Here is a 20,532-nt window from a genome sequence, read left to right as displayed (position 1 = left end):
ACAAGGCACAACGAACACGTTCGTTAGCCTGCTAAGCCACCCGAAAACTAAAGGCAGTAAGTGTCCCTCCGTCACGACATGCTTCGTTTGCTGCCCTCATGCGTATGGAAAGTTGCCAAGCAAGAATGCAGTTCAAATTCGCAACGTCCACTATTATACTCGTATTGGCTAGTACACAGTCGCCAGAGAGCTGATCACTTCCATGACCTGCGAATGTGGCATCTTGAAGCCACGAAGTAAAACTGACACCCGTGCACAAAAAAGAAAGCATGCGACACGCCCCGCCCCGCATCGGGTCAGAGTGAGAACTATGCACAGCAGCTCATCCGGCCTGAAGTGAAACAGAAATGCTTCACTCGCTAATTAGTCAGAACGAACACCTGCGGAAGACTAGCCGGTTGCTGGTATGCAAACCGGACCTGTTTACAGCAACGCGGGAGCCCATCCCTTTTGATTCCTTCACAGTATCGTCTAACTATGCATCGCTCGTATTGGATTGCTCTTCTGTGGACACTGAGCGTAATTAAAACTCCTCCGCAGTCAACTACTAGACGCAATGTGGCACTCCAGGATACAGAGGACGCCTCCAGAGCTACTGAACGGCGCAGAGTCGGAGCTCTGCCCTTGCCGTTCATTGGCTGTAAGATTTTCAGTCAGGCTTATGTCATCGCTGGGCCCTGTCGCCGCGCCATTCAAGCCACGCGGCGATGAAGAGGAATCACAATCCCACGATCGAACAGAAGTTGGAGGGGAGGAGGAATTGAGTTGCGTGTTGTGCAGCAGTAGCTCCCGGGCCCGACGGCCCTCTTCGGAATCCTCGGAAAGCAAAAGATCGAGCATATCGTCGCTGCTAGACTTCATGAGAGATGCATGGCCAGTTGGGCTATAACGTAACAAACCGCACTCACGCATAACGCCAACAGCAAAAATGAGCGCCAAATACGAATGCTCTAACCCTTCTAGTACGCCGATGATCTCTACTTGGTTTATATGTGCCAGCAGCGGCTTACATGCGACCTCGAATGCGCGCAAACCGGCCCGAATGACGTTCTGAGTCGTGCCAATTAGCATCGGCGTCCTTGTCCTGCGCGTGCATGCATCAAAAGTAATTCAACTGAGCATCGAAGCGCCACAAAAAAACTAGGCTATGAGAAGCCAAAGCCTCCCCGACACTGACAACACTGTAATGCAGAAGCATTCCTGCGCATCCATGAAGCGTGGCACACCTGTATTTCCTCCACGGTTCCCAACGACACGGACGAACTGCGTCTGACCACCTCGTTGTCGCTTCCCCCGCGCCCTCCATTCCTGCTGGGCAATTCAGATAACATCAACCCAATAATATGGCTTCTGCACTTCCAGTCCCACAACTTCAATGCTTCACTGTTTCCGTGACCAGCACGTCACTACAGTAATGTGTCTGCTTTAGCAACATGTGAGAACTCACGGGCAGAAGCAGCAGAAAAAGGAAAACGGACTGCCATCCTCTTTCTTCCCAGTAGATGGTGGCCGTGACTCACTCATCACAGAACTTGGCTGAAACAGCAGGCACGCGCACAAATTTGAGAGCGCTCATTCGAGAAAACCAAGTCGGCCGTCAGCAGGTGCTAAGCCGTACTGCAGTTGTGCTACTGAAACTGACGTGAGATCATGCCCAAAAACTGCTTGTGCTATTATGGCATAGGCAACAGTTTACTGAAAAGCCCTCCCAGACAAGCGCCTCTTCCCAACCTAACAGCATTCCCTATTAGAATGAAGCGTATTCCTTAGTACAGTGAACGAGAACAGACCGTCTTTGAGGCGGAATTTTGACTATCTCTTCCCACGTTAGTTTCCTCAGTGTCGTCATCTGACTTATTTGGTGAATCCTGGAGGTCATCTACTGCGTGCATGGCACAAAACTAAAAGGCGATTGATCCACACATCTCAGCCACATATTGCACTAAAAATGACCCCTGCTTTCACTGCGTTCATATGTACATGCCCAGAAAGCCCACCGGAAAAGTTAAACTTCGCGTATCCAGTTGCCTTTCGCACTTTTTTCCTCGTAAACTCTGGCTTGACTGGCTGGTGAGAGACGCCACCTTCTTCCGCTCCATCGGAATCCTGTAAGTAAGTTGAATACCCACACTAATAATGGACTCCCTACACGCTACTCGCTCAGCGGGTAACCCAGGCTCTGATATATAGTTAGGAAAATGACACGTTCTGCCCAGTTTCCTCTGGGTGTCATTTACCAACTTCACGAAGTCAACGCAGGCTGTGAAAACTCAGTGGGATAATCAGCATCTAGCTAGTGATGTGATTAGCTCCTCCTACCTTGGGAGCCACCATCGACACAGAGTGTCTGAATTCCACCCTTCCCTTGGCAGCAGTGGGGAAATCCCACTCAGCTTCCTTGTCTGCAGTGCCACAACACAGATGAAGCTTCACGCCCGTTTGGATTCAGTAGCACAGAAGCACCTGGTCTCATCCATTCACCCATTGTCACAACACGCAGCCCGACTACAAGGGCGGAAAAGAGCAGTAGGGCTTTGGAGAGCAACAGCAGCCCGAAGTGAGTTCATTCGTGAGGATAACTGTCTTGTACCCATAGGCCTAGCGAAATATATTTGCAAAAATAATCGATGATGCTTGCCTGTCTCCACAATGTCCTCAATGCGACTATCTTTTGGCTCGAGGCCTTCAGCTTTTGCTTTGGATGTGATTTCCCTCAGCGTATCGTGGTAGTCGATTTTGTTTACTCCTATCAACTCGCCTGCCTGTGCCGGACAATAAGCGCAAAGAACCGGCGGCAAAAGTAGAAAGAAATATCAGATACCTACTACCCCGCAATACCCTGCCAGCGAAGGGCCGTCACAGTCGAAGGCGGTCCAAACGATGGATACGCAATGGGGTTGAATCCCCAGCTGCTCCTCTAGAAGCTGACGAATACAAAGGCAGTTATACCATGTGGCTCAAACACGACAGCACAGCATCACAAAGTATGTAAGTAATACAAAGGATAAACAAAAAAATCCGCTCACCAAGGTGCCGGCTCTTAAAGATATGACTTGTAAGCGGTTGAAGAACGAAGTCATACAGTACAGGGCGGCGGCGCCTTCAGCAGTTGCCACATCGGTTCCATCGAAAAACTTGCTGAACGCCTGCAAGAGGAACGAACTTCGTGACTCCCACAATCATTCTGTTCTTGTCTTTTTGTCAGGGTATTCAGACGCGGTAAGTACGGCCAAAGTGCAAATACAAGACTGGGCGGCAGCAGAGTCCAGCCGTGTACGGGAAGGGGTTTACCTCGAGGCTAGTTGCCGTGAGTCTCTGGAGATACTTAAGCTCCTTCTGCAGCACCTCGGGTGTGTAATCATCCTCCTCGAGATCCATAAGGCAAGTCCCCTGGAGAGGGGCGTACGCCAAGCAGTACAAATCCTGAACATCAACAGCGTACGCATGCAGCAGCTGCTCGCGTTCATGAAGGCCACCGAAGGAGGCTTGTGTGCGCTTCTTTCTCCCCACTTAAAGAATGACGGCAAATGGCTACTGGCTCAGGGAAGCAGCAGCAGGAAATAACGGTGGCGATATGGCAGCAGTTCATCTCGACGCACTTGAAGCGACATTTTCAAAAAAAAAGCGAGCCCGTATCCAGAAGCGAAAAGCAACTCCGCGTTCGGAACAGCACAACGCAGATCTGCGGAATGCTCTTTCCCCACTATCAGCTGTCAGCCCTCATTCACATTATACGCCCAATAGCCGAACATGCAGCGCAAACATGTCGTAGAAAAGGCTCTCCAAAGGCGGACGTAAACAATGACTCTAATATTCCTCCCAAATGAAGCTTAAGAAGCAATGACCCAGCTCTATAGGCACCCTTGGGGTGCCTGTTTCCCTGTAAAATGTCAAAACATTTGCCGGTTTGTGAGATCCCTCATGCGGTGGCTCATGCGAGCCAGCAGCAACCCTATGGGCAAGCAAGCTCGTTTCCTTGCCGGCTAAGCGAGTCTGTACGATGGGTGCAAGTCCCACGCGTGGGAAAATCTTCTTCAGCTCCAACGAAGAGTCCGCTCTCAGTGCACGCAGGCGGTTCGTCTGTGCAGTTCTTCTGGGCCAAATTGCGTCGGTACATGCCCATCAGCATGCACATACGCCTCAAAAAGCGCTAATGACAGAGTCAATTCGTTGCGCGGACGCCTTTGCAAGTTCGGAGCACGCAACTGAACTCTAGCCAGACTGGTGCTGACTCTGAGCGTAGCTGCTGCGGCCCATCAGTTGCTTCTCAAGAACTCCAAGGATGAATCCAACTCCCTTAAACAAATAATATTCAAGATGTTCCAAAGGGAGATGAGATGGCCTTCAACCCAACACAGCGAGGCCCCAAGCCGACCTTTCGAGCCCTCAGACCGGCAGCCCAGCAGAACTCGACGTCAAGTAGTGACAGGGCTTGTAGTAAGAAAGGCGAAATGTTAGCGGCAACTCAAAGCTCCAGTTTCAATTAATGCTCATGAGCAACAAACACGGCGCAGGGTTCCTACCCTTGCAGCCTTCACGCAACGGCGATGCGAGCCATGTAACACTCTGGAGGATGCGCTACGTTTGTCGCTGCAGCGTTGCTGTGTGGCATTTACAAGTACTCTCGAGCAATTAAATAAGTATATTTCCTGATATTATACTTTAGGGGGATTCATGCTTTGCTCATACATCTCCATTTACGCTCCAGGAACGCCAATGCCGACGGTGGCTTGGTAACAAAAGCAGAACAACTTTGCGGGAGTGTCCTCCTTATAGAGAGGCGAAGGTGAGCCCTTGAAGCTCCTCTAAGTTATGTCGTGTTCTGCGTGTCTTTGTGGCGCTTGTAGAGGTTCCAGCCTGCTCCTCCAGACTCTGAGCATGTGTGGGAGTATTAAAGAGGCCAGCCCCAGGTGACTTTTTCCGGCGAAACCGTCCAATTGTCACTGTGCAAAACTGAAGGCGGCAGCCACCATGTTTAGGGCTGGCTGATGCATCATTCTCTGCAGCTGCTTGTGTTGTTGCAAACAGTGCCAACGCTTTCCCCAGTTAGCTAGCTAATGCGGTTGCCCGCACATGCCGTGGCAAAGTGCAAAACAACACGAGTAGGGGCAGCGAGCAGAAACGTAACCACGACTCGAACGCCAGAACAGCGTTCTTGAAAGGAGACATCAGAATACGATGGCAAGTGGAGGCCCGTGTGCCCAACATACTCAGAAATAGTTTAGTGGGGAAAGGCGTAATCCAACTGTTCAGACTTAGGCTTCTTCTGCGTATCTTCCCCCTTCATCGCGCCTGCTTAGAGTGCGGCGGGATCGCACTGTTTTCGTGCAACAGTTCCAACCACGTTTCTTTCTTTCTTGACGTCTTTTCGTAGGAGGACGAAATCGCTCAAGCAGCAGCTCTTTTCCTGAGACTGCAACTTCGTCGTGTTCCCACCTGAGTCCCTTTGAAATTTTGCATTTTTGGCAGTGCCGACTCTGTCTCCCAGTAAGCGTATGCCGAAATCTGCTTGCATTCTTTAACAGTCTCATCAGGCGAAGCTCTAGCCTCCTCAACAAGTGCTCGTCACGATATGCATACAGGTACTTTAAACACAAAGTATATACGTACATTATGTATGTAACTTCGCCCACAGTGCAGCTAGTTCACAAACATTGTGGCTAACTGTGCTGTTTCAGAGCTGCAACATCCGGAAAGCTTCATTTAAAAAGACGCTGAATGGCCTTCTCTCGAAACGTGGCATGTCTGCTACATCAAATAGAAACGAGGTGTGTGCTGCCACTTGGGGTAAGCCCATCGCAGCTGAGCATCTCTGATGACAAACCCCTTTACATGTGCAGTTCGGATCCAGTTCTCAAGAGGCTGCCACCACTCTTGTACGCCGAATCGAAAAGAGCTGCACAATAAATCTCGATTGACCGCCTTGCTTGTAAAGCTGTTGAATGTCGTATTCCACGCGTACCACCATGCGGCATGAGGACTTTGGATGTTTCTGCATAAGCAGCAGCAACAGTTCTGGGCACCCCAGTGCAGCATTTTTGTGATGATTTACGAGTTTGGACTGGCTTGGCATAAAACGAATTGGATAGGCTAGGAACACAGGCAGACGTGTCCGCGCGGATTTCCAACTCTAGGGCATGCCGCAGTTACGCGAATGTGGCGTGCAAAGCATGCTTAACAACACCCTGCATTTCGCTGCACCACTTATCCGCCACATCGCTGCTCCAGAATTGGTTAAATTTGCTACAAAGCATCAGTGAACTGGAAAATTCCACTGGACGCTCCATGACCCTGCCTGAGGCTTACACATAAGTTTAGAAATTTGGGTATCCATGAAGTACGGTTTCTCGGGACAAGAAATATTCAATACGGGAATCTGACTGAGCCGTAGTTATCACTTTCGCTGGGTTCGAGGATTCTCGTCATAGAGCTAGGATGACCGTTGCGGGGGACGCCTAGTTCTCAGGAAGCATGCGGCTACTTGTTGGTAAACACCGTATATTAAGTGAGTAGTGCTTGTTACACCGTACATTGAGTTAGTACAATCCACTGATGAAGCGAGCCCAATTCGATATAGTGGGCTGAATCTTAGTGGGGATTCATGTGCACGAAAGCCAACAGTTCGGCCTGTGATTTGCATTGGCCCCTGCGACACAACGCACTCCTTGGTTGCCTTTTTGCGACTTGTGTTCGCTGCTAACGGCTTGGCTGCAGCGTGAGTTGAAGCGGCAGTGACTCCTTGCAGCCGCCTGTTTCCAAGAACGTGAGGCGACAGCTGTAGAAGTCTTTCCGCGTTCAGGGGTTCTGGAGAAAGTGAGAGCACCGGACACGTTTGTTTATGTCTGCATAGCAAGCGCTGCGGGGATGGGCGCTGGAAACTCCCCGCACTACTAACCAGCGAAACACCATTGAGACGCTGTGTAACAAGCTCAAAGTAGCCATCCTGCGGTGGTATTAGGAACAAGAACACCGACTATCAAAGAAGCTAGCAATACAGCGATACCGTCTCTCTTCGAAACCTGCATCTGCAAGGTAACGACCGCATTACCACAATGCGTCGTCCAGCGTTAAAAGCTTCAGGTTGTCACAGATAAGGCGTCCATTGTCGTACTGCCACGCACTTAGAAGCCCATTTAAATGCCTTAGCTGAGACTGGAAAAATTGAAGAAAAACCACCAGCCGCAGGTCGTCATGGCAGGGGCTGCTCGGTAGCGTCTGTCATCTATCACCAACTTTTTCTATAGATAGGGCAAGTGCCTTTCGTTACAAAATAATTTCTGTGCGAATTGTATAATCCTCAGAAAATGGAGGGAAAAGGGCAGGAGCAGAACGCTCGTCAGAGAGCCAATGTGCGTCATGGGGTGAGACCCCCCATTGTGGAACCCTCAAAGCAACCCCAGAACTCTAGCGCATCAAAGCCGAGTAGTCGTTCAAAGTTCTTCATTTTTTCATGCTTCTTTATTGCCTCTTTTGTAGTGGGAGTCATTGTTTGTTCCCACTTCCTGAGGCCAAAATCTGCCTCAGTATTGCCGGCCAACCTGGAAGAGCTCTTTGCTCGAGCTGCACACCTAGTAATCCCAAGCAAACCAAGCGATCAAACGACTTCCTCGGAGCCGGAGCAGCGGAAAATGGCCCCACTGACGGAGCTCAAGACATCAGTTGTAAAGCCAGGGTCAGGACCGACGGTTGCAAAGGGGCAGCGTGTTACCGTCCATGCTACTGGATCCGTTTTGCAACCGGATGGAGCTACGAAGAAATTCTGGTCCACGAAGGATCCAGGCCAGCAGGTAAGCTCTCTTAAGGACAGCATTTATGCGTATGTGAGTGGCTGGAACGGATGAGATCGAGAAAGTCTCATATGAGTCGTGCAGATGTTTATGTATTATGCAAAATGTCTTGGCACTCAAGGAATCTTTTCCTGGCAAACACAAGTCCGCGCATCATTTGAAAAGCTGAACATTGCTTGCTGCACCTTTCATGGTTTCGTGCTGTGCAGCCCTTCACGTGGCAAGCAGGACTTGGCCAAGTGATTGCAGGTTGGGATCAAGGGGTAATTGGCATGAACCAGGGAGAAACAAGGATGATATACATTCCGGCAAGAAGTATGTCTAACTGTTATTTCGCAAAGTGAGAAAATTCAGATAGTAACGTCATTCCAGGTATTGAGAGTGCGTTGCCGGTCGATGTCTTGTTTTTTGTGCACAGTGGGATACGGCCAGAATGGATTTCCAGCTTGGGGCATCCCGCCTAACGCTGATCTCCAGTTTGAAATAGAGTGTCTGCAGATCCAGTGACATGGTTCGAGGGCTTGTTTGACTTTCTACAAACGAAATGCAGGCGAGCTTCTGCTCCCTTAGCATTGGGTGCTGACTGTCCAAGTTGGAAGAAAGGCCGAACGCGGCCATTTGTTAGTCAGCCAACGCAAGTGCTCCAGACTTTTCTACACGCAGTGCACGGCATCATGTGCATAAGAGTAGCGCTTTTGATGCAGGAAATCGCATAGAAACTTGAAGCATAGGCCACTTGGGTGGTGGAGCACGAGCCTTCTCCAGTAGCTGTATGAACTAGCTTGCTTTGGTAGCATTTAGAGCTATGGTTTAGCAATGTGAATAGCTGCAGCGTTTTGTTTGAAGTCTTAGGACACTGTATACTGGGTTCGCAGTGTCAGGTGGTTTCGGGTGGACAACAAAGCTGAAACATATTTTTTTGTCGATGAGTTCTGGGAACATGAATTATAATTGTGAGACCGCTTTCCAGATCCATGCTCTAGTATTATTTCACATGTACTGACAAGTGTTGTCCAAGTCAGAACGCTGCGGCGCACGCTGACACGGACACTAGTTCCGAAAGCGGTGCGGCGACCGCAGTTTGCGGTGTCACGACAGCTGGGCTTGTGTCATGTCGCTCATTTCGAATCACTTTGCGCATTTTCATAACGACCTCCATAGAACTTCTGGCATCTCGTTGGGCGTTATCCCCTTCAAACTCCAACGACCGAAAATGAAGCTCACTTTCGTCCCTATAGCCGTCGTTCTTTCCACCGTCATAACTAGCCACGTTGTACCAGGCCAATGCAAGATCCTGTCGGCGTCAATGCTCTCGGGCATGTTCTTCGGAACCAACACTCCAGAGAAGGCTGCTCCCGCCAGTGTGACAGCAACTGTCGAAGCTGCTGTTGGGTTGGACGCTCCCGCTGGCGGTGATGAGATGAGTGCTGCGGCGACTAGTGGATCTGCGGATCTGACTCCCAAGGCCGACGTCGTCAGAGAATTGGCTGAAGCAACACAACAAGCTGACCAAGCAGTTCCTGGGCAGGACGTTGCCGCGAGCCAGACTGACGCCAGAGCAGCCCAGGCCGAGGAGGCGACTGAGAAGATCGTCGCTGCTGCAACTGAGAGTGGCGCTCAGCCTACTGCCACGAGCGAAGCAACCGACAACGCGAAGGCACCTGCCAGCTCGGAGCAGCAACTCACTGAGGAGGATGCAGCAAAGAATTCGGAGCTGCTCCAGTCCGTCAGCGAGTCTGCCGAGACCTCCTGGATCTCGAAAGTCAGCAAAGACAGCGCCATTGAAGCTTTACTCCCACTCGTTGCCTTGACGCCTGTCCTGGCGGCTGCTGGCTTCCATGCTGACATCGACGAGTCGTCACCTGGTGCCCCTCTTGTTCGTTTCCCTAGCATCGACTATGCCGTACACGTAGAAGACCTCAAGAACTACAACTAAAGCACTCCTTCCGGTATGGTGTTGGCTCATCGGCTAGAGGCCGGAAAACGGTTTCAAGTTAAGCATTTGGAGCTGAACGGTTCAGTGACGCACAGTGTGGCCTCAGTAGCTAACTCAGCAGCGATGAGACATAGATCATGCTGTGCGGACTTCGGCATCAGCTCCTATCGTTTCACTGAGGCGTTTTTCTTGCTGATCCATCGCGGTACCGCTTTGGGATGCATTTGCAGCATTCGTTTGCGCAGCAAGACCCTATTTCCAAATCAGTCCGTTCGCTTAACTTTGCCGGCGAGACACTTTCCCTCCGTCTTTCAGTAATTGTTTTCTGCTGAACAAGTGAATAGTTGGCATCTAGGTGTGGTTTTGAGGCCATCGGCGTACAAATTTAGCTCTAGTGTTACTTCAACAAAACTAGGCACTACATGAGAGTGTGTTAAAACTCTAACATGCTCGCGTAAACTCTGCTCGCGAAGGGTCTTGAAATGCTCTTGATATGCGAAGGACCGCAGCACTTCCAGGCTTTATGTAAGTCTTCGCTGCTACGCAGAATACTCATTTTGCCGTCTTACGACGTTCTAATTTTTCTGGTAGGTAGCTGCACTTTCTGAAATTCCTCTTGATCATGAAACACTCGAAGGTTTCCTGTTGGGAGCTTTACACTGTCCAGAGGACGCATTCTGCAAGTTGAACGTACACAATTTGAAATCGCAGTTTGTGGTGGTGTCCACTCTCCGTTGGAGAAAGGGTTACTAACAAGCAGGGGAAGCCAGCAATGCAAACAACGGTGAGGACAATAGCAACTATAAAAAAATGATCGCGGAAAAGTAATGTCATCTCCAACCTTGCAGAAAGCCTGCTCCTTTTGGTGGGCCGCAGTTTCTACCAGTGCTCTTGGCTGCGCAGTTCCACGAACTGTTTGTTTGTTGGGGCAACGATTTGAATAAATACGGCCAATATCCTTGAGCTCTAATAAATGGTCAACGGGGTAAGAACATGGAAGATGCCTCATTGAAAGCTGCCTACAGGAACGTGACCGTGTATCCACCAGGTTGCTTAAGACCAATTAAAATGAAATACCGCTTTTATGGTGGTATAGTTTTTGATGCATTTCTTGATAAGCGTTTGTTGCACTATTGTAGGGCGGTTTTCATGATTTTCACGAGCCTTTTTACTGTATTCTTTCGATACATCTTGCTTTTATGCCACGCTGGCACATCATAGATACAACAGATTTTCAACTCGGCAAATGTGGGGCCAACAGGGTTGCAGTTTTGAGTGTTGTCAATTTACCAATGGAGTCCTCAATGAAGGAACTTCCCCAGTAGCATAAGCAAGATGTTATCCGCGGAGGATACATTATTTTTCTGTGTATCATAAACGGCGTTGATACTCGTCAGTCATGTTATTTTCAAATTATCCTTTATTCCAGGAAAAAAAGCTGGCTCGTGCCACGGCTTGGCGCCCGTGCATTCGTGTTTTTTTGCATATTCCATTGTGAGAGGCTCACTGACACACAGTTGAGTGACGAACTCCATTTTAGTTCTTTGCTGGCTTTTGAAATTTGTGGGAGCAAACTGAGCGGCAGTCGGTGGACAGTGAGCAGCGAGTAGGTCGTGCCGCTGTGTTACCTGGTGATCACAAGACAGGCAGTTTTGGAGGCGAGTTGCGCTCGAAGCCCAAGCTTTCTTTCAAAGTTACGAAATGCGTGCGGAATATTTTTCTAGTGAGTTCCCATAGCGGTGTATTCGTAGTGCCGAGTAGAACCCTTTCACGTCCGGGCTCGTCGAGTCCGTCCCTGTCGGTATGAAGAGCTGGCTTGCTGCGGCGCTGTGTCACACAAGTTCTTGAATTTTTTTGCAAGACCTTCGGAAATTAGGTCAGTTGCGACAAAATATTTGAAGTTTGAAGCTGAACAGGCCGCAGAAGCTCCGTGCCTCCACTCCCGCCGCAGCTGTTGACTTTTCCCTTGGCTGGCGTGGGCCGTTTCTGCTTTCCTTTGCGGGGTTTCGTTTCTTCGCCAACTCGGTGAGAGAATGAGCGGATCTAGCGAGGGTAAGGAAGGCGGAGCTGTGTCTGTTTCTGTGGACTCCTTGGCGTTTGAGCCGTAGCGTCGTTGGGTGTTAGTTGAATTTGACCTTGTACTGCGTGTCTGCTGCGAGTTGCTTCCTGTTTCCTTTCGAATTGACTCTCTTCTGCATTTTTGAGAGCTGAGTTCGTCTGAATGCAGCCGCAAGGCGTACGATCTCTCCGCGGGTCTGCAGGCCGCATCGTGCTGGAGCGGGACACTTGGCTGGTTGAGAACTTCAAAAACCCCAAGGAAATTCAAACACTCAAAGATGGGCAAATGAAACACAAAGTCCAGGCAAGCCACGGCACACTGCGCATCTCTGCATGCGGCCTTGCGCGTGCAACACTACGGGCCGGTAATTCAAGTTCACGTTTCCACTGGTTCGCTGCGGGCGTACGGAACACCAATTAATTTGCATGTTCGCGCATGCGTGTGCATTGGAGTCTTATTTGTCCGTCTCTGCTGATCCTTTTAGTGCTTTCCTTCCCGCCTGATCGCGCATCCGCAGCCCAGTGCCTGCACATTCAATTCTGTTCAAGTTTGGCTTCAGCTGTGCTTTGCGTCTGGGAATGCGTGGCTGCCAGCTTCCTTATCTGTGCATGAGTGCGCATGAACGCGGGTGCGGCGAAAGCACGCGAAAACGCGTGGAGGCAGCTGCAGAAGTAAATGTACCTTTTGCAAGTTCGGCAGAAACGCTAAGTTGAATAGTAAAGGCGATCCTGATCCGCATGGATCTGCTCGTTTTGAAAAGAATGCGAGACGCAGAGAGGCACATTTACAGAACTAATTATGCATTCCTTTGCGGGTTTTGAACGCGCGCCGATCTGGCTCGCGCTGAGGTGTATCTGCAGCTGCGAGCATACAGCTGGCTGCTGACTGCGGAGGGAATGCAGGTCATTTGTGCTTCGGGCATTTATTACTTCGTGTTTGGATCAAACTTTTGCGCAATTTTCACTTTTTGGCGCATTTAGTGTGGGAGAAGTCCGCCGGTTTGCGCATCGGGGGCTGGCGGCATTCGCGCAGGTGCGGGACTGCGCAGGGCTGAGCCTGCAGGTGGAGGGGAAGCTGAACTCTTTGATTGTGGACTCGTGCGCGGACTGCCGCATTTGCGTGGCGAGTTTAATTGCAACTGTGGAAATAGTGAACAGCCAGAAGATCAAGCTGCAGGTCACGGGCTGCGTGCCCGCAGTCTCGATCGACAAGAGCCAGAAAGTGGACATCTTCGTTTCCCACGAAAGCAGGGGCGTCGAAATCACCAGCAGCAAGTCCACGGAGATGAACTTGAACGTCCCCAAGGCCGGCGAAGACGGCGACTGGACTGAAATCGTCATTCCTGAACAGTTCCACCACAAGTTGAATCCCGACGGAAAGCTCCACACCAGGGTCTCGGACTTGTACTCTTGCTAGCCCGCGAGCTCCGGACTTGCTGCGCGTTTGTCTTTGCCAAATTTCCCTTCATTGCTTCTCCAGGCCGCCCGCTGCGCAGCACAGGCAGCAGCTAGTTGGCGCGGCGCTGCTGCGGAGTTCGCTCGCTCGTGGCTCTCCATTTGCTGCGCACTTTCCACTTTTGTTCAACTAATGATTACGAAAGTCTTTAGAAGAAAAAAATGGAGTTTTTGCGCAGCAACTGGACCCGCTCTCCGTACACCGCAGCCGCTGCACTCGAGGAGCGCCCGCACCCCACGCAGTGTACGTGCAGCCCCCGCGCGAACAAGTAATTCAAATTTTTAATTTAATTTAATTTAACTCTATTTTGTTTTATTCTGTTGCCTTCCGCCGCGCCCCTCGCTACTCACAAGGGCTTGGCCAGGTGGCTTCAGAAGACAGCAGCTGCGGAATCCAAAAATTCAAAAAAGTGAAAAGCAGAAAAGTGAAAAGCAAAAGGCTACTTCGCGCTCACCTCGCCGGTGTCTGTACACTGGAACGCCTTCTGCTTCCTTCGCCGCCTTTCTTCTTCTCCGGTACTTTTCCGCAATCCGTTGCAGCCACTTTTGGACTTTTTGTCAATGCTGCTGCTTTTTAATTTGCCTTTTCCACTTCACTGGAAGAGAAGCAGAAGCAACAAGTGAAAGTCATATTGCTTTTTGCTGCTGCTGCTCAATTAGCTGGCCGCTGCCTTTGAAGTGGAAAAGTGAAAATGCAAAAAACAATTTCAGCAATTGCAAAATCTGGCATTTCTGTTTTTTTCGCGTTTGCTCCGGTGTATGTACACGTAGTGCAAATAAAGATCCATTTCTCAATTCACATTTTCATTTATTTGCTCCTCAGTGTCGCGTCTTCGCTGATTTCGTTTTGAATTTCTTTCCTTCTCCCCGTTTTCTCTGTTCTTGCTTCTTTCCTCTTTGGTTTTATTGAAGGATATCCTTTCTTCTATTGTTTTATTTCCCCATTTCCTCTTTTTTTTCTTCTCATTTTTTTTGCAAATCGTCTTTCCCCGCCTTCTCCAAAACGCCGCTGGTCAGAGCCGCGGCCGCCCCGCCCGCTGCCTGGCGAAACAGCACAAGAGGAAAGCTCAGCAGCAAAACTGAAGTAGAATATTTTATTTTAAATTCAAAAAAAGAAACTGAATTTTCAAATTTAGAAGATTCAGTAGACAACGCAATTATTGAAGTGGACTTAAAAGGAGGACGGATTTAATTCCAAAACGCCAACTCCAAGACACGAACTCATCAAGTGCAACAAGCAGCCGCGCTGCAGCAAGCGCAGCAACTGGCTGCAGCACAAGTTCTGTGCTGCTGCTGCTGCTGCTGCTGCTGGAGCTCCGGGACCCACCATGAGAGCCGCAGCAGCAGCGAAGAGCCCGCGACTGGCGTTTGGGTCGACTTTTGAGGTTTGCAAAAGAAGGAATAAAATGCAAAAACAAAATCGAGGGGCTGCAGCGCAGCTGCTGCGCACGGCCTTGGGAAAGGCCACCACCCGCAGGCTCGACAGGCTCGGCTGCAGCAGCCCCACGGCCAGCTGCGGTTCGAGCAGCAGCAGCGCAGCAACAAGTGCGAAAAAGTGCAAAAGTAAGTCCGGAATAAATCCCTTATTTGCATAATAAATAACAAACAAACGCACTGAACTCTTGACAGATAGGAGCGCTGACTTCAGTCAGCCGTGGTCGCGGTGGCAGAGGGAACACGCAGCAGCAGCAGCAGCAGCAGCAAGAGCAGGAGCAGCAGCAGCAAGAGCAGCAGCAACAGTGGTGGGATTGTTGTTCCGGCGGCTGGGGGCGCACCTCGAAGGCGAGAAGGGAAAGGAAGGAAAGAGACAACGAGTCGAGAAGGAGACAAAAGAAAAGAGAAATAAATCCCAAAAAAAACGAGAACGAAATTATACGAGACAAACGCCAAGAGAAACACTGCAGCAGCTGAACGCACAGCAGCAGCAGAACGGCAGACTCAATTCAATGGTCAACCAATTGATAAATTCGCTAAGTAATTAATTAATTGATTAATTAATTAAAAGTGGAAGATGATAAATTAATACACTACAGGCTCATTGAACAATATAAAGGACTCGTCAGAAGCAGCAGCAGCAGCAGAATTACAAAAAGGAGCAGCGGCACAGAAAAACAGCAGCAGCAGCAGAAGCAAATGCAGAAGCAAGAGCAGCGGCTGCAGGAGAAGCGGCAGCAGCTGCAGCAGGAGAGCAGCAACTGCAGCAGGAGAATTCGGAGAAGCAGCAGCTGAAGCAGAAAAGGCAGCACCACCGGTAAGAGAAGCGGCAGCAGCAGAAGCATCAACAGCAGCAACAGCACAAGCAGCAGCAGCACAAGCAGCAGCAGCAGCAGCAGCAGCTTGCTTTACGGCACTGAACAGCAGAGAGCCGCCTGCGGTGGCCATCATCAGGAGAGCGAAAGCAGCTCCGATGAAGAGGTCCGGAGAAAGTTGAAAGCCGAAGCAAATTAAATCTGGATCTGAATTTGAATTTGAATTTATATTTAAATTCAAATTTGAATTTAAATTCGAATTTAAATTTGAATTTAAATTCAAATTCAAATTTGAATTCAAATTGCTCATGGGCGCTGCGCCGCCCGGCTGCATTAGCGCAGCCGAGGTGTCTGTACAGCTCAAACGCGCGGCATCGCCGCCCACCGAACTGCTGCTGCTGCTGCTGCTGCCTCTGCTGCTGCTGCTGCTGCCGCTGCTGCTGCTGCTGCTGGGAAGGGCTTGCTGCGACAGCAGCAGGGGGACCCAGGCCGCAATAAAGAGCTCGAGGGACACCTCAAACAGCAGCTGCAGCAGAAAGGCAACACGTGCTGCTGCTGAAGAAGCAAACAGGCGAATGGCCCCCAAAGAGCAGGAGAACCAGCGGGGCTTCTCTTTGCTGCTGCTGCTGCTGCTGCTGCTGTTGTTGTGGCACTGCTGAGGCAGCAGCAAGTTACTCAGCAGCAAGCCCTGGCCTGAGCGGCAAACAGCAGCAGCAGCAGCAGCAGCAGCAAAGCAGAGGCTGATGACGAAAAGCAGCAAAAAGGAAGAAAGAGACAAACGAAAACAGCTGGTTTTCAGGAGACTCCAAAGGGACACAAAGAGGACTTTAAAGAGACAAAAGAGTTGCACCAAAAGGTATTTAAAAAGAGATTTTAAATGAACTCTTTCAAGATGGACTGAAAAGACATTTAAGTGGGACTTGAAATAAACCCTTAAGATGCATTAAAGGGACATCTGAAAAAGCCTAAAGAGACAGCAAAGAGGCACTAGAGGGAGAATTAAAAGAGACTAAATAGATCCTAAAATGCATTAAAAAGACACTTTAAGGAGACTTTTAAAAAAAAATAAAGATGCATTAAAGGGCAATTTAAAGGAGAGTTTGAAGAGACACTAAAGACGCATTAAAAGGGCATCTAGAACAACTCTAAAAAGTAGAGATGCAGTAAAAGGACAAATAGTTTTAAAAAATAAAAGGAAGATGCACAAAAAGGATATTAAAAGGAACTTTAAAAGGAGAAGACCTTCAAAGAACTTTTTGTGGGCTTTAAGGGGGTTTTCCGAGGGTTTTAGAAGGGTTTTAGAAGGGTTTGAGGAGAATTCTAGAAGGGACTTAGAAGAGTTTTAGAGGGGTTTAAGGAAGATTTCAGAAGGGTTTTCGGAGTGTTTTAGGAGGGTTTAAGGAGGGTTTTAGGAGAGTTTTAGAAGTATTTTTGAATAGGGTCTACGGAGGGCTGTAGAGGGGTTTTAGGAGGGTTTTAGCAGGGCTTCGCGAGTGTTTAACGAGGGTTTGACGAGGGTTTAACGAGGGTTTAGTGAGGGTTTAGGGAGGGTTTTAAGAGGCCCTTGAGACGCCTTTTGGGGGACTTGAAGAGACACAGAAGAGACTCCTAAGAGACACTTAGAGTATTATAAAAAGATAAAATAATAATAAATATATTAAACATATACTAAATATATAATTTGCAAATAGACTAAATATATATATAAAAAGCACGAAAAAGATAATAAAAATATATTTAAAATATATTAAAATGCATTAAAGATACATCGGAGAGATGGCAAAGAGAGTTTAGAGAGACACCTAAGAGACAACAAAGATGTTTTTAAAAAGTATTAAAGAGACACTAAAGAGATAATAAAGGGACATTAAAGAGACATTAAGAAGCCATTAAAGAGATACTGAAAAGATTAAAAAGAGGTGTTGAAGATGTATTAAAATGATTTTGAATATCTGTTTAAAAGATGTTAAAGATAGATATATCAAAAGGATGAGGAGGAGGTATAAAAAGGCATTAAAGATATGCTAAAAATATAAAAAAGAGGCACTGAGGAGACATTTAAAAGACACTAATGAGACACTTACAAGACAAAAAGAACTGGAGAAGAGACGCTGAAGAGAAGCAGAGAAGAATCCAATTCAAACAATCAAACTAGATTAAAGAACAAAAAATAAAAATAAAACAAATAAAAACATTTGGCGACTCACAGGAGGCCCTTGCCTGGCGGCGCTTGTGCTGGGGTGTATGTACAGCTAGCCAGCGCAGCGCGAACGCGGAGACACAAAAGAGACAAATGATTTCAGATAAATAAAAGGGACAAAAAGGGCCCCCCAGGTGAGCAGCAGCAGCAGCAGCAGCACCAGCAGCAACGGCAGCCACTGCAGCAGCAGCAGACCCGTGCGCCAGCATTCGATCCAGCTGCCGTTGCGGCTGCGAGCCCTGCTGCTGCTGCTGCTGCAGCTGCTGCTGCGCCTTCTCCTGCTGCCCCAAGAGCGAGTGCTGCGCCCCCGTCTCCTGCTGCTGCTGCTGCTGCTGCTGCTGCTGGGTTTGTCTGTGTCCGTGTACAGCGAAGGCCTCGAAGGCTGTCTCCAAAAGGCTGGTGGCTGCGCCCCCGAAGAGTCTTGCTGCTGCCAAGAGGGAAAAGGAGACAGTGCTGCAGCGGGTGAGCAGCGAGGCCCCCAGGGAACAAAGGAAGAACAAGCAGCAGCCAAGAGGGGGGCCCCCCAGGTCCAAGAGGGGCCCCCAGAGGAAGCCGCAGAGGGCCCTTGCTGCTGCAGAGAGCAGCAGCAGTTTGTTGACGGCGTGCAGCGGGAGTTTGTGGTGTACAGACAGCACGCGGAAGAGGCTGACGGCCTGCAGCGCCTCCGAGAGGCTCGCGAGGAAGCTGAGGCCCAAATAGCAAAAGTAAATCGACAATTTGAATTTCATGTTTTGTTTTTGTGAAGATTCGCCGCTTTCCCGCCACTTAATCCCCCCAGATGCGCTGTACAGACACCGCCCGGCGCGCGCCGAGTTCTTCCCCGTCCGCCGTCGATGCGGCCATCGTACACGTTCCGGAAGGCTCGTTTAACGCATTTAAATGCACTTGAATGCATTTAAACTCACTGATTCCTTTTATTATTTCTTTTTTGCAAATTTATTCGCTTTTCCCGCCGAAAACGCCCAACAGACGCACCACAAAGGCAGCGCATGCGCGGGCCGGCCGCGTCGGCGGAGTGAGCACCTGCGGCTGCGTCTTCGGAGTCAAAGCCGAGTCTCATGACCAACTAAATAACAAACTAAAGAAACTAAGCACACATTTGAACAAAATTAAACTACCTAAAAACCTACAACCGTGGCCACACTACCACTACCACTGCGCTGCTGCCACTGCTGGCGCTGCCTACGCAGCAGCAGCAGCGAGAGGCGCTGCCGGCGCGTGGACGTTCGCGCGGCGACTTAAAAGGACCTCTTTGGACGGAACAAATCAATTTGGGAGGGAAAGAACTCGTGGTGGGGGTGGGCAGGGCCGGCGGGGCCGCCAGCCGCGCGCCGGTGCATGCGTCCGGCGCATGCAGAAGGCGTGGCGTGGGCGCAAGAGGGTCGCGGGAAATCTGTTTGAAATCCAGCTGCGGCGCGGGGCCCCCAAGGGCCTGCGCCGCACTACAAGCCGCAGCCGCGCAGCAGCAGCGCAGCAGCAGCGCAGCAGCAGCGGCCTCAGGCGGGCGGGGCGCGCTGCTGCAGCTTCTCGCGGCGCTTGCGGAGGATGGGCAGGACGAAAGTCTCGGCCTCGTCGGGGTCGATGCGGATGGCGTGGATGGGCTTGCCCTCGTAGCGGCGGCCAGCGAGCTGCTGCAGGCTGCTGTCGCATGCAGCAGCAGAAGCGAACTGCAGCAGCACGTCGCAGATCAGGTAGGGGCTGCTGCCGCGGTTCTCGGGGGTCACCATCGCGCCCCCCACCAGCTCCGGCCCGCAGCCCTCCGCGACGTCTTCGAAGATCTCCTCGAAGTCCGACGGGCTCGTAATTTTGGCGGTCTCCACCACCTGCACTATCCGCAGGAACTCCGAAGTGCCTGCACGCACCCACCGCCTTGCGCTCGCACTTCCTCTTTGTTTTATTTCTGCCTTTGTTTTATTTCTGCCTTTGTTTTATTTCTGCGTTTGTTTTAATTCCCTGTTTGTTTTAATTCCCTGTTTGTTTTAATTCTCTGTTTGCTCTGTTTATTTGTTTGTTTGTTTGTTTGGTTGGTTGGTTGTTTGGTTGCTTTTGCTTTTCTGTTTGGTGGGTGGTGGTGGTGGTGGCTTGGGTTGTTGCTTCGGTGGGGGGTGCTTGGCTGGACGTGGGGTGTGTGTTCTTGTTCAGCTAATTTGATTTATTTGGTTTGACTTGTTTGATTTCTGATTTAATTATTTGGTTTCATTTATTTGCTTCCATTTGTTCGGAGCGGAATGCGATGGACTTGACTGGATCGCTCGACTGCTGCCAGGTCTCATGCTCTCCCTCAAACACTACAAACCCTCTCCAACCTTCATAAACCCTCTCCAACCTTCATAAACCCTCTCCAACCTTCATAAACCCTCTCCAACCTTCATAAACCCTCTCCAACCTTCATAAACCCTCTCCAACCCTCATAAACCCTCTCAAACACTTTCCAACCCTCATAAACCCTCTCCAACCCTCATAAACCCTCTCAAACACTTTCCAACCCTCATAAACCCTCTCAAACGCTCTAAACCCTCGCAAACACTCTAAACCCTCGCAAACCATCTCCAGCCTCTAACACCTCCTCAGACACTCTCAGACCCTCTCAAACCCTCCAGACGCTCTCAAACCCTCCCTGAACTCCCAAAGCCCTCTAAAACTCCCCAAAGCCCTCCGAAACACCCCGAAACCCTCCGAAACACCCCGAAACCCTCCAAAACACCTCCAAGCCCTCCAAAACACCCCGAAACCCTCCGAAACACCCCGAAACCCTCCAAAACACCCAAACACCCTTAACCCCTCGAAAGCCTCCAAAACACCTCCAAGCCCTCCAAAACACCTCCAAGCCCTCCAAAACACCCCAAA

At 49.9% G+C, this 20,532-nt stretch overlaps 6 protein-coding genes across 6 annotated transcripts in view; 3 read left to right on the top strand and 3 right to left on the bottom strand.

Moving 5' to 3' along the window:
* Positions 1-540: 540 nt before the first annotated feature.
* On the bottom strand, positions 541-3,611 carry ETH_00000325 (uncharacterized protein; the record flags this gene model as incomplete). Its single annotated transcript, XM_013374399.1, has 11 exons — positions 541-883; positions 1,011-1,084; positions 1,227-1,308; positions 1,448-1,536; positions 1,791-1,882; positions 1,998-2,106; positions 2,320-2,402; positions 2,639-2,762; positions 3,027-3,146; positions 3,292-3,423; positions 3,600-3,611. The coding sequence occupies 11 exons, from the start codon at positions 3,609-3,611 to the stop codon at positions 541-543; spliced, it is 1,260 nt and encodes a 419-aa protein (XP_013229853.1).
* Positions 3,612-7,304: 3,693 nt separating this feature from the next.
* Positions 7,305-8,294, top strand: ETH_00000320 (FK506-binding protein 1, putative; the record flags this gene model as incomplete). The annotated part of the gene is made up of 3 exons (XM_013374398.1): positions 7,305-7,787; positions 7,997-8,102; positions 8,206-8,294. 3 exons carry the CDS (start codon positions 7,305-7,307, stop codon positions 8,292-8,294), a joined length of 678 nt encoding a protein of 225 aa, XP_013229852.1.
* A 706-nt stretch (positions 8,295-9,000) lies between these two features.
* Positions 9,001-9,723, top strand: ETH_00000315 (uncharacterized protein; the record flags this gene model as incomplete). Its single annotated transcript, XM_013374397.1, has 1 exon — positions 9,001-9,723. One exon carries the CDS (start codon positions 9,001-9,003, stop codon positions 9,721-9,723), a length of 723 nt encoding a protein of 240 aa, XP_013229851.1.
* Positions 9,724-11,756: 2,033 nt separating this feature from the next.
* Positions 11,757-13,198, top strand: ETH_00000310 (adenylyl cyclase associated protein, putative; the record flags this gene model as incomplete). Its single annotated transcript, XM_013374396.1, has 3 exons — positions 11,757-11,775; positions 11,985-12,085; positions 12,815-13,198. 3 exons carry the CDS (start codon positions 11,757-11,759, stop codon positions 13,196-13,198), a joined length of 504 nt encoding a protein of 167 aa, XP_013229850.1.
* A 2,958-nt stretch (positions 13,199-16,156) lies between these two features.
* Positions 16,157-18,413, bottom strand: ETH_00000305 (uncharacterized protein; the record flags this gene model as incomplete). The annotated part of the gene is made up of 2 exons (XM_013374395.1): positions 16,157-16,178; positions 17,881-18,413. The coding sequence occupies 2 exons, from the start codon at positions 18,411-18,413 to the stop codon at positions 16,157-16,159; spliced, it is 555 nt and encodes a 184-aa protein (XP_013229849.1).
* Positions 18,414-19,181: 768 nt separating this feature from the next.
* The window catches only part of ETH_00000300 (uncharacterized protein), a gene marked incomplete at both ends in the record, with an annotated part of 1,893 nt that continues 542 nt past the window's right edge, over positions 19,182-20,532 (bottom strand). Inside the window, 2 exons of the mRNA XM_013374394.1 lie at positions 19,182-19,537; positions 20,022-20,071. Of these exons, the coding sequence (XP_013229848.1) occupies positions 19,182-19,537; positions 20,022-20,071 (406 nt within the window). The remainder of the gene's footprint in view (positions 19,538-20,021; positions 20,072-20,532) is intronic.

The sequence above is a fragment of the Eimeria tenella genome, genomic scaffold (genome assembly GCF_000499545.2).
Source record: "Eimeria tenella Houghton genomic scaffold, Eth_scaff20, whole genome shotgun sequence".
NCBI classification, from domain to species: domain Eukaryota; phylum Apicomplexa; class Conoidasida; order Eucoccidiorida; family Eimeriidae; genus Eimeria; species Eimeria tenella.
This window is presented reverse-complemented; position numbering and strand designations above follow the sequence as displayed.